This window comes from Artemia sp. Qi Xiang Cuo, chromosome 1, assembly GCF_049724085.1.
Source record: "Artemia sp. Qi Xiang Cuo chromosome 1, ASM4972408v1, whole genome shotgun sequence".
NCBI lineage: Eukaryota > Metazoa > Arthropoda > Branchiopoda > Anostraca > Artemiidae > Artemia > Artemia sp. Qi Xiang Cuo.
This window is the reverse complement of record NC_142794.1, coordinates 10,469,974-10,488,199: the sequence shown is the minus strand read 5'-3', so window position 1 is coordinate 10,488,199 and position 18,226 is coordinate 10,469,974. Positions and strand designations below refer to the sequence as shown.

The window sequence follows — 18,226 nt, the reverse complement described above, 5'->3', positions numbered from 1 at the left end:
TGTAGCTTCATGCCTGTCGTGAATAGAACCCGCTATACTGGTGCGACTTGAACACACTGTGGTCTTGTAAAAGATGACAGGAGTAATGCACCGGCATTGCGAAAGACATGAACGAGGACATTAGCTAGGTTAGTCAAGTTTGCTTAAGGAACAACCTTGTGATAGGAAAAACACCTTTCAGACACAAACCCCCTAATATCCTAACATGGAAGCCTAGAAGCTAGAGGTTATTTTATTAAATAGACTGTATATCTGTGGGTTCAAGCTGAAGAAGCTCAACTCATAACTGTAGAGTGTACAGTTGACCTGTTATTGGCTCGAAGCGCAGATCGTAATGTCGCCATCCAAATGTCGATTAAGCCTAAGTCTTGCAGCACGAAAACGAAAATATCACCTTAGAAGGTTCAATGCTGCCCATCGCCAAGATCCGGAATTAGTAAGACAACCATGTCTCAAATTCTGAAGCTACCTCAATACCTTAAAAAGTACATCACAGTGAAACACAGGAAAACGTACAACACAAACACAGAAAACACAGTGAAACACAGGAAAACGAGAACTCTAATATTGTAGTTGATGAAAACTGGCAGTTGTCTCGAGATATACCGCATGAAAACCCCAGTGAAAATTATGGATAAGAAGAGGGGGTTAAAAGTCTGAGGTAAGTTTTCACCTTTCAAGAAAAAGAAAACCATGTTAACAGCACGTAGTACTACCGAATTTCAGTATTTCGTCGATCAGAAAGGAAAGATAAATGGAAAAACTGGAAAAGCTTTCGCATAGAGATCCAAAAAGCATCTAGTATCTCGAATAGCAGGAAAATATATCAGCCGTTTCAAGAATCCTCAGGGGAAAGGTCGAAGAGCTCCGTCTGTGTTAGAGATGAACAAGGCATCATAATGCAATTTTGCGATAAAATTGCTGATCGACGGAGCCATGACTATCAGAAATTATTAAATTCATAAATTAAAATAATCGTCACCTGAAAATCAACCAGACTTCCACCGTTAAGTATCTCCACAATTCCTCATCAGTACAAATGGCTTCCAATGAACTGTATACAGATATAGATTTAGATCCCCCCCCCCCTGGTGAGGATGAAATACTAACGGCAATTAAAAAGCAATAATAATAAAGCACTGGGCATAGATATAATATGAGCAGAAGTTTACAAGGTAAGTCAAAGACTTCTAGCTCACCACCTACAAAACTTTAGAAGATAAGGGAACAAGAGTTACTTTGGAGTGATTGGAAACACTCAATTATCATTCCTTTTTGCTAAAAAGTAGATAAAGATCAAAACTAAATTACCGATAAGTACTTCTCATATGCATTACTGCAAAAATATGCGCAATTGTTCTTCTCAAACATTTCAACTTGGTCAGAAACATGACCACACGAACAAACCAGGCGAGTTTTGACTTGAGGATATTAGTTTCCCTTTCATCACACAGACAGGAAATCTGGATTCCAAAGTAAGATTCGACTCCAATCAGAGCCTAGCTTTAGGTGGTTTTTCAGCTATGTACTTAATTTTCTGTGCGAAGTGGCTAAGCTATGTTACACTAAGCATGACTTTTCACATTTAAATAAGTCCTCTTACACTCAGATACCCCAAAATCCGTAAAAGTATCATTAAAATCACCTAACATCATTAGAAGCATCCTAAGCAAATCATTCAAAAAATATAAATCTGGAATATAAATCTGGAGATAGAGATTCAAGCTACTAAGTGCTTTCTAGGAGAAGTTTAGTAATTATTTCCCAGAATTTATTAATTTCTTATCTTGAAATTCCTTTTTTTGCTACCATTTTGACATTTCGTTAACGTAACGAAAATTTACCTATCGTAAAATTCTATTTAGAGATTGATTATACTATGTACTGCCTGCATTAAAGACAAAACTTGCTCCGTAAGATTGCATAACGATAACTTCGCAAAAATATACCCTAAACTCTCAAATACTTCACTATCAAAATTTAATATTGTAGAGGCAAAAAGCAGAAAAAGTAATTTGCATATACTAGAGCAAATTTTTATGGGGTGTATTAAGGGGCGCAAAGATGAGGTCGCCAATCACATAAACGTTCCTACCATTTACCACCCCTTCATTCAGAAGTACTCTAATGCCTAAAATTATCTATTATCGTTTTTAAAACGATTTTAATTCAGCACTATTCAGTTTTTAATTCAGCACTATTCAGTTTTTAATACAGCACTATTCAGTTTTTAATTCAGCACTATTCAGTTTTTAATTCAGCACTATTCAGTATTCAATATATCGTTTTTAATTCAGCTTGCTGCATAGCCTCCGTGAATAAGCATCAACACTCCGTCATTCCATGTCTTCCATTTTTCGTAAAATTTAAATGAAAATGTACATTCAAAAAAGTTATGGAACTTTAAATATAGCACCGCCAGATTGGGTTTCGCCCATGCCCCGGCACTTGGCACGCTTGTTTATATTTGGTTCTCTGTCACTTTTCTTCTAACCGCAGATAATGTGAACTTCTTATTGGTGTCATGGTGTTACCATAGGTTCGATGCAACCACCCTAGAAATACACGAATTCTTTTTTAAATTGTGATGTATTAAGATCGTTATTGAGACCAGAAATATCAGATTTTTTGCAACTGCTATTTAGAATGGGTTGTATTTTTAGTCTCCAGACAAAACATTTTTGTTTTTGACTCGTTGTGATTTTTGCTGTTGCATGTTTGGTCTTGTCAAGTTTGATGGTTCAGGTGATTTGACAAACATTTCTTCTTGTTCAAACGGGTTATCATCCTTAATAATTGTAAATATCCGTTCTTTGGAACGTCATATAGACATTTTGTTTACTTTATTGTTAAAAGAAATTAACATTACAAAGAGTGGAGACTCCTTACAATTTTATACTTAGTTTATGTTTTACATGAAAAGTGTGTTTCCAAAATTAAGGTTCTAAATGAATTTTCTCAAATTTGTCACCTATCTAGATCATTTTTTCTGGCCAGAGTGATATTCACGAGATTTGAAACGTCTATAATCCACACCATCTGGCACAGTAAAAATGTGCTGCACGTTTGGAGGTTGTTTTTCCTGTGAAGCAGCACGTTGATTTACATCATCGTCGACTTCTCGCATTTTCATATAACATTTGGTATAGTTGTATGTGCCTCGCAATATTTCTTCCAACCTATCCAATGGTTGCAAGTTGCAAGATATCTTGTAATTTAAATGATGTGCAAGGCATTCTTCAACAGCTTCATTGGGGTTAAAAAGTACATTTGGCCATATGAATGAGGTTCAAAATCAACTTGATTGGCCTGTGATAGAATTGCTGCCAAATTGGTTCCGTGATAATTTGTCCAGCTACTTTGAAGCTAAGAACATTACAACTACTGATGGTTTGATCATCGCTTACGTTGAATGACGTTGAATAAGTTGAATACGTTGAATTACGTTGAATACGTTGAAAACATGATTTTAAGTTTCGGATTAGCTTGTGAAACTCTTTAGACAGCGAGTGACGTCCTCAGAAAAGGCAAACCAAATTCATTTTGAAACTGTGGAGGTGGAAATGGAATTTGATCATGCAAACAGCAATCTCCAAACGAATCACCTTTGTTTGCTGCTCTTTCTTCTGGAAAATGGAGGGCTCAACATTGAATAAATACAACGTTGAAGGGTCCCAATTACTTGTAATTAACACTTGAGCAGCTTATGACATCTTTTAGGTTTTTACTGGGTTTTGTCTCATATCCTGTTGGCGTTAAAGATTGCAACGGAGTTGTTCTTCTCGGTTTTGTTTGCCTCCTAACCATTCGTCCGTTATGATTCTCGCCGTCATTTTCTTTTTCAAGAACCTTGGCTTTGGCTGCTTGGATTAGTCTTTGTTGTCCATGCTGTTCCTTTGCAGCCATTGGGAATTTACGTTTCTCGGGTCGTCCTCTAGGTCTTGTCAAGTTTGATGGTTCAGGTGATTGGACAAAAATTTCTTCTTGTTTGAACGAATTATGATAATTAATAATTGTAAATTTGCGTATTTTGGGTATCTCGTAGGCATTTCTTTTTATTGTTATATAAAATTATTAAATTTAATTGGTTTGATTTTTTTAAAGTTAACATGCAAAACTAAGAAACTGGTGGTATATTTCAGGGATTTTAAGGAAGTTTTTATTTTTATGAGGAAAATAAGGGTTTTTAAGGGGGTTGAGGTTTTTAAGGAAATTTTATTGTTTTTACTTTTATTTTTAGTCTATTTATATAAAAACTGAAGGATTATTCTAGGCATCAGCCAGTTTAATACTATTATGGCTGTAACATGCATGCAGGCTTTTTTCAAATGTAAAGTGTGTTTCCAAGATTAAGGTTCTAAACGAATTTTCTCAAACTTGTAACCTATCTAGATCGTTTCTTAGACTAGAAAATCCCCGGATGCCAATTTAAAAATAAACGTCTTAATAAATTACACAAATTACGTAATTATATAAATCATATAAGAAATAGACTATAAAATACCCAGAGCTATTTATGGTGTGAAGTAGACGTGAAAATATACGCAAAAAATTTAAAAGTCCAAAATACGTTTTATCTATGTTTATTCAACAGAATATTTGAAAATAAATTAGCTTTTCTGTGCCTTTGTTCTCTTCTAAAATAGTGTTTCAATTAAATTCCCTAGAAGCTTCGTCGCATTTGCTCTAACCTAATGAATGATCTTGCATTTAGTAGCATGGTTTCTATGCATTTCTAATGTAATAGGAAAGGCTTTCGGTATCACGAGGTACTTAATGTTCCATCTTGGAATATCTCGTGTTCATACTAGAACCATTAATTCAAAAAAGTTGACGTGAGGTCTTGTGAAAAATAGCTGGAGTAATCTTTATATTTAGATCACGAGGGTGAAATATAAATTATGATTAAAATTCAGAAGTCATTGTAGATTGCAGCCACATTTTTATTTGCCATAAAATTTTAAATATCATTTTCTAAAAAAAAAATGTGTGTTTGTTTGAAAAGAAATTTTCTATTCGGTAATCAAAAAAGGGTCATCAATTTTTTTTTATTCACATAATGTTTCATTTTTGGTCTGCCTTTATAAAAATTATTTTCATTTCAATAAATTTTCTTAACTCATTGTAAAAAAAAAACTGTCATCATTTGACTAAATGTCAATGTTTTTATATGTAAGTCTAAAAAGTTTCATAGTTTGTCTTGTTACCAGATAATATGTCATTGCAAAAATTATCATCTTTTTTATAAGGTATATAATTGTTTTATCAGTTAAGGTCATATATATTTTTAAAATTCATAGAAATTTTTTGAGAATCATACTTCGAAGAAAAAATAAACAAAAAAGTTATACTCCCTCATCAATTAAATACTTATCCCAAAGAAAAGAAACATGTGTTAAAGCCCCGTTGGTTTATCAATTCCCTATCAAAGAGTTCGTGGTAGCGCACTGTAAGTAAGGAAAGGCTCGGCTTAATAGTAACCGAAACTCTTCAAAACAGAATTTTGAAATCAATAATACATCAGAAGGAATGCCTTTTTGTATTTAGTGTTACCCATCTAAAGCTATAAGCCCGAGGAAATTTTTTAATGAAAGTTGCACCATCAGATTCAGCGTATTTGATTTTTTGTTTGTTTTGTTTTTTTTACCTGGGAGTGATCATTGCGAACCAATGCTCATAGAAGATCAGGAGAAGACGCATTCAAATTGGAAATAAATGTTCTAGGACCCTTTTAAAGTTACGGAGAAATTTGGGTGGTACTAGCCCCCTCCCACGCTCCTTCTTCCCCAAAATCGTCTGATCAAAATTTCGAAATAGGCATTTTGCTCAGCATGGTTGAAAGATCCAATAACTATGCCTTTTGGGGTAGCATGACCACCCAAAGGACCTGGGGAAAAGTATGGTAAGTTATGAAATCTGCTAACTCTTTACATACAGTATTCGTTATTGGGAAGTATACTGGCATTTTTTAGAGGGTGACGGGGAAACTTTCTGCTGGGTTGGGTATCCATGAGGAGAGTTTTCTACAGGGGGGATGTGGGGAGGGATTTTCCGGGGGTAAACCTTCCAGGGTTTATTCTCGGGGGATTTGACAGAATTCCTATACGAAGTCCTCTTTATCAAATAGCGACGAAGACCACACTGCCTTTCCATCATAAACAAATAAGTAGAACAACAGGGAAATTTTTATACAAGACAGTGGAACGCAACTTTAAATGAATATTTCGACCCTATATCCAAGGGCCGTCCTCAGCAAAACAGACGAAGAGAATAAAAACAATATAAAAGAAACTTACATTAAAATTGTAAAGCGCGGGGATTCGCGCTTTCCTGACCCGCGGCGCATCCCTGCGGCACATCCTGCGGCGCTTTCCTGGCCCACGGCGCATCCCGGCGGCGCTTCTCTGGTCCGGGGGGCCTTTGGGGGCCGGGGGAGGGCCTTTGGGGCATAGGGAGGGCCTATGGGGCACAGGGAGGGCCTTTGGGGCACAGGGAGGGCCTTTGGGGGTCCGGGGGCAGTTGGGGGCCTGGGGGACATTTGGGGACCGGTGGAGGGCCTTTGGGACCCCGTTGGTCCTTTGGGAGCTCGATGGGCCTTTGGGGGTCCAGGGATGGCCTTTGGGGGTCTGGGTGGGCCTTTGGGGGCGCCGGTGGCCCTTTGGGAGCTTGGGGGGCCTTTGAGGACCGGGGGCTTCCTTCGGGGTTGGGGTAGGAGGATTGGAACCCTTTGGGGTTGGGTTAGAGGACCTCACAACACTGTTCAAATGAAACTTGTGTATTATAACGACCACAGAGTTTCACCATTAAATTCTCTTCTAAAATCTCTTCAAAAATCATCTTTTAAAATGTCTCTAACTGTTTCGCCGAAATAGTTCCATAACCTGTCTAAAACAGTTTCGCCCAAATAATCCCTAAACGTAATTCAGCGTGTTCCTTTTGTTTTTGGCATCTCTGCGCTAATGCATTTCAAATTAATAAGAAACCTGATTCCCGCGCTAAAACAATTCATCGCTAAGATGTTTCTTGGAGAATTGTTTCCATGGCCTTTGGCTATTAATATCCTTTGGAGTTCGATCAAAAGAGTTGTTTCCGAGGCAATGACATTAATGACTTGGATCTATTCCTGGAGAATCGTTTCTAGGCGAAAATTTTTAAAGTCTGACAGATGATGTCATTGGTTGATTGATCTGTCAAGAAAGGGGAATTAATTTGTTGTTTCTAAGGGGAATTATTGATTCACGATAGGTGAATTGAGGTCGACAGCACAGGTGTTCCAAGGTCGATGTTGTCGTTGTTGTAAGTGCACGCTCTCAGCGAATGTCAAGGTCGATGTTGTTGTTGTTGACACACCTTGAAAATTTAGGTCATTGACCCCATTAACCACGTGTTCTCCCTAATGACTCTATGCCCATATATGGAGCCCCGTCAGTATTAAAAATGCTGACATGACCACGTGGTCATGTCACGATCAATAGGGGCCATTCTACTGATTGGATAGGTCAGAGGAAATTCTATGAGGAGGGGGGGTTCATGGGAGGAACTTTTAAAGGATGAGTTTTTCGGTGAGGGGAATGAAATTTTTTATAGATGGGGAAGCCAGATTTATCGGGATCACTTGAAAAACGCTTAGAAATAAAATATAAAAAAAGATAGTTTTTTCAACTGAAAATAAGGAGTAACAATAAAGCTCAAAACGGACATAAATTATTCCGTGTATGAGGGGGTTGCCCCCCTGCTCGATACCCTGCTCTTTACGTTAAGGTTCGATTGTTTGTTAAATTTTTTAAGAACGTCTCCTGAAACGGGCCGTAGAATAAGAAGCTTGGTTTAAAGTACTAAAAAAATCAATGTGAAGAGCAAGGGTTTGAGGATGGGAGCAACCCTCTCTAATACGAATAATTTCTGGTCGTTTCGAGCTTTAATGTTCCTCCTTACTTTCAGCTTTAAAAACTTTTTTTTTTTTATTTAATCAATATTAATGTTGGCAATACGTGTAAATAGCGTTTCGTTTACAAAAGGAAGCTTCTTTTCACAGCGGGTTTACAGGGAACTGTAAACTACGCACGGTTTTTGGGTGAATTTCAGTTAACTCATTACATGGTACAAATGAACCGAACACATTTAAGATTTGACTCCAATCAGAGCTTAGCTATATGTGGTTTTTCAGCTATATACTTAATTTTCCTAGCAAGTGGCTAGGAAAATTAAGCTAAGCTATGTTACACTAAGCTTGACTTTTCACATTTATACAAGTCCTCTTACAGTCAGCTACCCCAAAATCCGTAAAAAGTATCATAACCAAATATCATTAGAAGTATCTCAAGCAAATCATTGAAAAAGTATAAATCTGGAATAGAGATGGAGATTCAAGCTGTAAAGTGCTTTCTAGAAGTTTAGTAATTAATTCCAGAATTTATTAATTTATCATCCAGAAATTGCCTTTTTTGCTACTATATTGACTTTTCGTTAATGTAACGAAAACTTACCTATCTTAAAATTCTGTTTAGAGATTGATTATACTATGCACTGCCTGTGTTAAAGACAAAACTTGCTCGGTAAGTTTGGTTAACGTCACAAAAATATTTCTGAAACTCTCATCTCAGCACATAAACTGTAAATGATCGATTATCGTTTTTCAGCTACGGAGAGTCAGTAACACTAATTCACCGTGCTAAATTGCCTTCAAACACCAACATTCCTTGTCTTCCATTTTTCGTAGAATTTAAATGAAAATATACATTCAAAAAGTTGTGTAATTATAAATAAAGCACTGAGAGACTGGGTTTCGCCCAAGCCCCGGCATTCGGCATGCTTGTATATATTTTGTAAATAGTTTTGTTTTTGACTTGTGATTGAAAAAATCAATCACTAGGTGATTGAAAAAATCAATTGAGATGATTTGAAAAATCACGTAGATTGGCCTGTGATGGATTTGCCGCCAAATTAATTCTGTAATAAATTTGTCCAGCTACCTTGAAGTTAAGAACATAACAACTATTGATGGTTCGATCATCGCTTACGTTGAATGAAGTTAAGGCGAAACATGAGTTTAAGTTTCGGATTAGTTTGTGGAATTCTTTAGAGAGCGAGCGACGTCCTCAAAAAAGGCAAACCAAATTTGTTTGGAAATTGTGGAGGTAGTAATGCACTTTGACCATGCAAGCAGCAATACCCAAATGAATCACCTTTGTTTGCTACTCTTTCTTCTGGAAAATGGAAGGCTCAACAGTGAATAAATACAACTTTGAAGGGTCCCAATGACTTGTAACTGACAATTGCGCAGATTATGATATCTTTTAGGTTTTTTCTGGGTTTTGTCCCATACCCTATTGGCGTCAAAGATTGCGACGGAGTTGTTCCTCTTGATTTTGTTTGTCTCGTAACCGAATATTCCTTTGTTCTACAGTTTCCTTATTGATCCGATCTGATCCGTTGTTTTCTCAAGAAATTTAATAATAATTGCATTGTTGTTAATTAGTGATGATTATTTGTTTAAAGCACGACTTCAATTTAAAGAGTGAGGGGTTGACAGTAGTGCAAATTCCTTCATATTTCTGATAACTGTGAATGCATTAAATGTTGACAGGAATGAAATTCAAATTTTTTTTTTTTTTAGTGGTGGCAAAGAGCAATGCTGTAACTTAAAATCAAGAGAAAATTATTCTAAATATGAAGAGAGAAACTTTCCCCATAACGCCCTGTCATTTGTGCTTTTTATGCTAAAGTTGTAATATGAAGCAGATATTGATCACACTCTTAAGAAAATGTTTTCTTTTAAAGAGTGAGAGGTTCAGGAGATATAAGTCCCCCCCCCCTAATTTATAGGATGTTTTTATGTTTGTTTTAATTTTTGTCGTTGTTCTTTTCTTTCATTTGAAAAAAAAAAACACCTATTCTCTTAACTATTCATTATTATTAGTGACCACCGAGGTTTGCATGTTTTTTTAAAAAAAAATCATAAAGCATAATTTTAGGTTTAACCAGTAGTAGTAGTAGTAGTAGTAGTAGTGTTAGTAGTAGTAGTAGGACTAGTAGTAGTAGTAATAGTAGCAGTATTAGTAGGGTAGTAGTGGCAGTAGTAGTAGCAGTAGTAGTAATAGTAGTAGTAGCAGCAGTATTAGTAGGGTATTAGTACCAGTAGTAGTAGTAGTAGTAGCAGTATTAGTAGGCTAGTAGTGGCAGTAGCAGTAGTAGTAGTAGTAGTAGTAAGAGCAGTTACACAGGGTTTAGCCTAATTTTAGGTTTAACTTTAATTTTAGTTACACAGTTCTTAACGCTAATCCTTATGACTAGAGCATTCCTCCTTAGTAAGAGCATCATGAAAGAGCACCTCTGGTGATTTGAACAACCCTTAGGTTTGACACAGTGTTGTTTCCGTAAAACTAATTTAATGTTAAACCCTTAAAGGGGCTAAGGACAGATGGAAGACCAGTTAAGTTTGTTTATAATCAAAACAAAACCCCTTCATTTTGAGTATAAGTAAACAAATAACAAAAATACCAGATTTTCACTCAAGCAACTCTTTTGAAATGTAACTTTCCAAATGTTTTAGTATTCATTTTGCTTCCTATTTAAGCAGCTCAAAGAACTTTTTTTTACAAATTTACCAATGTTAGGAACTCATTCCACATGAAGATAGTATGCAAAAACGTTCCTGTTTAGACTTCTTCTCGGGATATCCCTGCTTTTGACAGTTCTGAGAAGTAGTAATACGGCGAGTAGATCTCATTGGCTCAGTTTTAATAGGTATTAGCTTCAGCCTTCTTTTTATGGAGGGTAGAGAATACATTTATAAAGACCAAAATATCGGTGCTGAATAGAAAGGCTGAATATATTTAACCACAAATTTAAATGCTCACCCTTGGCTATTTTGCAGTGATTTCAGTTTTCTTCTTTCGTAAAGCCTTTGTTTTATGCTAGAGATTTTTAAAAATAATTTTGACTCATCAATTTATTTCTGCATTTTCGACATGTGAAATTTCCTTTTCTGTTTAGAATATATATCAAAATGTCAAATACGAAGTCTGGCATATTATCCACTTTGCGCATTGACTCTGTTCATTCAGGAGACTCCGGTACATATGTGTGCATCGCAAGTAACAATTATGGTTGGAGCCATCTTGAAATTAATGTTGGAATTCAAGGTAAATTTTGCTAAGAGTACTATTTCGTAATGAGCTTTTATTCCCCAGCATTTGATTCAGATGACAGAAAAGATTTAGTGAAGATCCTTTCCTTCAATATATACCTGCTGAGTAGGCTAATCTGAATGGACTGTTACTGTCTGTATATTAAAGTAATATTGGTAGCGCGGTTAGTAGTTGATTTAATGTAGATAAAAAGTTAAGTTTGCTGATTTTTGTCCTAAAGAACAGAGCAAAAGCTATGAAAGAGAATGAAGGTAATAAATATATCAAATACGAGTATAAAGGTAAAATTTATATAATATATTAGAGCATGATATCAAATATAAAGGTAAAATTTGGAAGTTCTGAGGGTTCAGACACAAAAAAGAAGATGTTACAACGATATTGTGTATAGATTCATTTAAAAGACTGATGTATATGTTTGGATCGTAAGTAGCTATTATTGCTGGAGGTATCTTGTAATAAATGCTGAAATGTAGGATAAATTTATATAGAAATGCAATTTGTGAAAAATTTTCTGTTCCCTGGTATTGATCCGAAGATAAAAGCCCAGGATAAATTTACACTCCAACAACATCAAGTGATACAAAACAAAAATTAACTCAAGTAAAATGAGCAAAAACACACGCATACTTTTTTAATTTGTGAAGCATTCATCAATGAAGTTAGCATTGGCAAGAGTTAAACATAATTTAACTTTTTTTAAAGCAGCATCAGACAGTTAGTCAGGATAGAAAAACAAAAAACTGTTGAAGAAAAAGAAGAAAGGGTGAGGAAAAAAAATTGAAGTTAAATCAAATTAATTTTTTTAGTCGTCAAAAGGTGCAAAATTAGTTACATATTTGAGCTGAGTCTTTCAGACTGTTCCAAATAATCCAACAAGTGATAAAGGTGTCAGAATCTGATTTTATAAAGGGAATGAAAAAGCCTCAACAGTTTCCATATGAAATAGCAGCTGAATAACACTCTGAAAAAATATATTGAATTCGAAATATAGTAGTAACGATTAAAATATATTAATTATTATCCTTATAATGCTTACAAAAAGATTAAGAGGATCAATCTATGACTGAGGATTTTAAGATTTAATAACGACATCTATTATAAGCTTCCTTTAAAGAAGAAAATTTAATTAGGATTATTTTCATCTATGGCTATCGATAATCATTTTTACTCCTTAAATTTTTTTTTTGTATTTGATAGCTGCACAAAATTCAATCTTTTTTTGTCTCATATATATATATATATATATATATATATATATATATATATATATATATATATATATATATATATATATATATATATATATATACATATATACTATATATATATATATATATATATATATATATATATATATATATATATATATATATATTTATATATATTTATATATATATATATATATATATATATATATATATATATATATATATATATATATATATGTATATATATGATATATATATATGTATATATATATATATATATATATATATATATATATATATATATATATATATATATATATATATATATATATATATATATATATATATATATATATATATATATATATATATATATATAGTGTGCTAAAGTTTTTTTTATTGTTTAAAAAGTAGAGTTGTGACAAAAAGTTTAGCGTAAAGAGTGAGGCGTTGGGGACGGAATATCCCCTTTCATATGCAGTATAATTTATGTTCGTTTTAGGTTTTAATGTCACTCCTTACTTTCAGTTGAAAAAACTTGTTTTTTTCTATTTAACACGCGGAAAATAGCACGCGGAAAATAGCCCCTGGATTGTTCCCCCGAAACATCAGCACATGTAAAATTTGGTAAAGCGAATGTAAGATAGTTGAAAAGAATTTCGTGTTGTAATTTTGGTAAATCCCCCCAGTGTAACATTTCCCCTAGAAAATTCACATCCCGGAAATATCCCTCCCCAGGGAAGATTTTCCCGATAGAAATCCATACCAAGCAACCCCCCCCCCCCATAAAAATGTCTATACTTCCTGATAACAAATACTATATGTAAACAACAGGAAATTTTATAACTTACAGGCCTCTCCCCACGGACTGTGGGGGTAATTTTACATCTAAAGACATAGTTATTTGATCTTTCATCTATACTGAAGAGAGGGCAATCTCAAAATTTTGATCAGCTAGCTTATCAGAAAAGATGGACGGCCATTTGCCCTCTTATCTTTTTGGTCACTTAAAAAGAGCACTCGAACTTTTAATTTCCGTTCGAATGCACCCTCTTCCAATCTTGTAGAACAATTGTTTCAATACGATCACCCCTAGGAAAAGAAAAAAGAAAAAAACAGATCATGCATCCGTGATCTGTGTTCTGGCAAAAATAGCAAAATTCCACATTTTGTATAGCCTATAGGAGCTTGAAAGTACACTAGGGTTCTCTGGTACGCCGAAAAATGATGGCTCTTGAATTTTAGGGGGTGTTTCCCCCTATCTCAAAATCAGGCAAATATTATCAGGCTCCTAACTGACGATGGGTATCACTAAACGTGATGGATCTTATATATTTGGAATCAACATAATAAGCTGATTCTTTTGATGTACCTACTGATATTAAAATTCCATTTTTTGAAGTTTAGATTACTGTTGAGCCGAGTCGCTCCTTACCTACAGTTCGTTACCATGAACTATTTGATAGGGGTACGATTAGATTTATGTCACTGAAAGTGATGACCCTACTTTCAAAGTAGCAACGGAATAAATTCAAATTCCATCGATTGTTTAAAAAATATCTTGCATTAGTCTACCCGATAATATGAAAAAAGGTTTCGCAACACACGAGCAGGCAAACAGCAATCTCATATCTAAAATGTAAAGAAGACTAGCACTACAGACATGGGCTTAAGTAACTGATCCGGCCTACTTCTTACACCTTGAGGAAACCCTGAGTACGCGAAACCACACCCCTTCAGTGGTCTATTATGAATTTATACGTTTATTACAAGGACAAACAAGCCGAAAACTACTTTTATTTATTGTTATGTACGCAAAAGGAAATTAAAAACGAATATCTTTTGTTGGATATGCTACAGACTAAATAAAAAAGAATGAATTTTTTTATGAAATTTCTATATGTTGCACGTATAATCGGTGACAGAATGCCGTCAATTTTAGGTCCATGTTTCACACCAACCTATCCAGTAGGACCTTAGGACTTTTAAATATTGAATTCTATGGCATATTTTCCATTAAGATTGCACCCCTTTTTGGGGGAGTTTAAATCAATTCCTCTTTCTAAGATTATATCATTTATTCACATCCTAATGTGAATGTTGAGGAACTTTAAATTAACAAATCGCACAAATTTAGAATCAGTCTGAACAATAATTTTTTTTTGTTGCCTATATTGTAATCAAAACTTCACTTTTTAGAGTTTTGGTTTCTATTGACAAATGTCACGATTTACTTATAGCTTATTACTATGCCCTATTTTGCTGCCCTCTCTCCAAAACATTTTGAAATAGCCATCTTGTTCAAAATAGTCTATGTTTCAAATAATTATGCCTATGGAAATTACATGACCCTCCACAGATTTGGAAAGGAATGCCAAACACATTCGAAACATATTATGTGCATGCTCGTTATCAAAAAGGTGTATCAGCAATAAGGAACGGCTAAGGATATTGAGTTGAAACTTCAGGGTATGATGAGGGGGATGAACAGTTATTGGAGGACTACACCCCCCTCCTCCCTGCCAGTATTAGATGCCCCCTCTCCTCAAGACTAATCAAAATTTTTTAAAAGTGTTTCCTTTGTTCAAAATAGTCAGTAGGTCTATTAACAATGCCTCCAGGGATACAATACCCCCCAAAAGCCCCAAGGACAAGATTGTAAATTATACAATTTAACGTTTTTTTATTTGCAGGACTTGTTGTTAGGAAAAGGGAGAACTTCAGAAAATGCTTAGGGGCAGCTTAAACTAAATCAAAATACAGTATAAGCATCCATGATATATAATGGTATATATATATTATATATAATATTATATCATACTATATATATTATATAATATTTTATTTTTATTGTTACAACATATTAGACCACATATTTAAGCTTATTGTTACAAGTGACGAAGTTGGACCTTTTCTCCCTATTCTTTAAGAACAATGGATTTTGAATTAGATTAGGAACTAATTTTAAAGCACTATAAAACCTCAGCTTGGGTCAGGAGGGGGCAGCCACCCTCAAATAGGAAACAATTTCTTTTTGTTTTAACTTTAAATACTTACCTCTGCTTTTGTTTAACAAAAAAATTATTTTTTTCGTTGGTCAACCAAGGTTCAAACAGCATACTACGACTTCTTCCAGCTTGAACTGAAGCGTGACATTCTTTTAAAAAAAAAATTTTTCCAGATTTTCTTATAAGTTTTTCTAGGGTGTCAAAATTCAGAAAAATTGAAATTGTTTTCACTACTTTTCTATTCAACTACAGGATAAGTGGTACCTAGGACCAATTTCGGGAGGTTTTTTGCTTGATACGAATTTATCTAAAAATTAAATTTACTTTATATGAAAGTGAATTTAGAAATTAGGTTTAGCAACTCAACTAAGGATGCTGCAACACGGGACAATATTTTTCAGCTTTAATAGAATAGGGAGAGTATTTTTGAAGAACATTGTGCGAGTGACTGCTGTGAAAAATGGGAGGCATCAATTGCAAATTGTTTGAGAAGAGAAATGATGTTCGAAAAGCAAACCAGGGATTGTGGACTCACAAAACTAAGATAAATGACGGGATTAAATTAATGAAGGGATTTACAAAATGAATGGAAAAAGTGAGATAAAGAATCTTGTTCCTCGTTACCCGAACCTAATTGAAAGAAATTCATTCTCACATTTTAATGTTTGTTCCAAACTTCAAAAGTGGTTTAACGATTTTGGTTTAAAAACTTGGGATGTTAAACTGGTTGCAGTAGTTAGCTGGAAAATTGATTTCCAATTTTGTTTGAGTTTTTTTTTAGTTAAAATTGGAGTTATTTTTTAGTTTTTTAATTGAGTTTAAAATTTTGAGTTCTTTTTGAAAGTTAAAATTTGAAACAATTTTCTTTTGAAAGCTATTAAATACACAGTTTTACTATGATAATTTTGGAGACCACACTGCCTTTCCATGACGATAAATAAAAGTTCAAAGAGGGATAAAATCGTTTTAATAGACAGTGATGTAATAGAAATTCACAAAAATACCAGATATTTCGGTCACATATACAGTGACCGTCATCAGTAGTAAAACTGGTGACTTTTACTACTGATGACGGTCACTGTATATGTGACCGAAATATCTGGTATTTTTGTGAATTTCTATTACATCACTGTCTATTAAAAGGATTTTATCCCTATTTGAACTTTTATTTATCGACAGTTTTACTATATTTTAGATTTTCTGTATAAAATGGGGAAAAGTTAGAATTAACCTATTACGAGTACCCGAAATGGACGACAGGGTGTCTAAGGTACCTTTCCTTAGAAGATTGATTATCCATAAGAAAAAAGTAATGTTTACCCAGTACTCTTGGATGAATTTCCAACCTGATTGGATAAATTCAGCAGTTCTGCTTTCTCCTCCCCTGGAAAAAGCTCCCGTAGGCACCCTTGCGAGTATTTTTAAAATAGAATTTTCTTTTAAAAGATCTGGCTTTTGTAAGTGCTTTACTACAATAAGCGCCTACAATAAGGAACTTGACCAAAACAGAAAATGATAGTATAAAAATATACAAAAAAAACTTTGACACGAACCCATATCCTATACTTCCCTTCCAAAGTTTAATTTTGACATACTTCTCTTTTTTTTCCGTTTAACATACTCCTTGTGATGCTAGCTGGTTGAAGTATTAACCCCAAGTTTGCTGAAAAGAGGCTTTTTGCTCATAGCTATTTATAACTAACATTTATTTTATTAATTGGGTTGGTGTGGAGTCAGGAGTTAAACAGGATTTTGTACTGTGACAGGTTACACGGATTTTTTTTCTGGACTCGGTTTTCAGAAAACATCAAAGACTATGGGCAAAAATATCATCCAGTGGGGAAGTAAGACTCCCCACTGGATTCCAGTGATATCCAGTGGAAGATACCACTGGAAAAGTAGCCACTGGAAAGGATACCACTTGAAAGTATCATCGAGTGGGGAAAGATTACAGAAAGGATCTGATTGTCCAAGATAAAATGTTCTTGAAGTTAATGAGTTTTAACGATATTAAAAGTTTGGCATACCAGAATAGGTTTGAAAATTAGGGTTGAAGATTAGAACTAGGTTTGAAAAACAAGTCTGATGTAAGTTTACGATAAAATCGGTCAAGTGAATAGGCTCACTTGCCTGGGTAACATTATGAGCAAAGACTGTGGATGCAGTGAGAAACTAAAAACTAGAATAGTCTAGGAACATTAAGATATTTATATTGGTGACAGTGATATAATATTGCTCTAGAACATAGCCGTTTCGAATATTTGCGGAAGATATGCTAGATGTTTTCTGGAAGAATTGTCCAACAGTATTTCTTAGTGGTTGTATGATTAACCTTATATCAAGCCTGTAAGCTGTATGGAAATTATGATTCAATCATCACATTTTAGGCCACAATGGAAGATAGATTGAGATGGCTCGGCCATGTTTTGCACATTAAAGATGATTGATTCCCAGAAATTAAACTTTTGGCCATTTATTTGGGTCAAAACAAAAGTCACATCGTACCAAAATCGAATGGAAAAAGGTCATAAGAAATAATTTAAACTTCTTCAATTGTTTCTGGAGTTTTAAACAGATCGGGATGGAGAGGCAGCTTGCACCACTGTGTCAGCCTCCGGTGACTTGGCTCAACCACGTGGTATTAGTAGTAGTAGTAGTAGTAATAGCAGTAGTTGAAGTAATTGTAGTCTTAGCAGCAATAGCAGAAGTAATAGTTTTTAATATTTTTTGCAATTAATATTATTTGCTATCGTATAATGGTAATTCTATATTAATGTCCTTGGTTAGATTATTTTCTCATTGTCGTATAAGCACTCAGGCAAATGTTACATGGTTCTACATTTAGGAGGGGAATTAA

At 34.4% G+C, this 18,226-nt stretch overlaps 1 protein-coding gene across 3 annotated transcripts in view; it reads left to right on the top strand.

Annotated features, from left to right (window-relative positions):
* The window catches only part of LOC148956001 (cell adhesion molecule Dscam2-like), a 240,243-nt gene that overhangs the window by 121,904 nt on the left and 100,113 nt on the right, over window positions 1–18,226 (top strand). For all 3 annotated transcript variants that reach the window (XM_089093545.1, XM_089093538.1, XM_089093530.1), the window contains exon 12: window positions 10,996–11,144. In XM_089093545.1, the coding sequence (XP_088949671.1) occupies window positions 10,996–11,144 (149 nt within the window). The remainder of the gene's footprint in view (window positions 1–10,995; window positions 11,145–18,226) is intronic.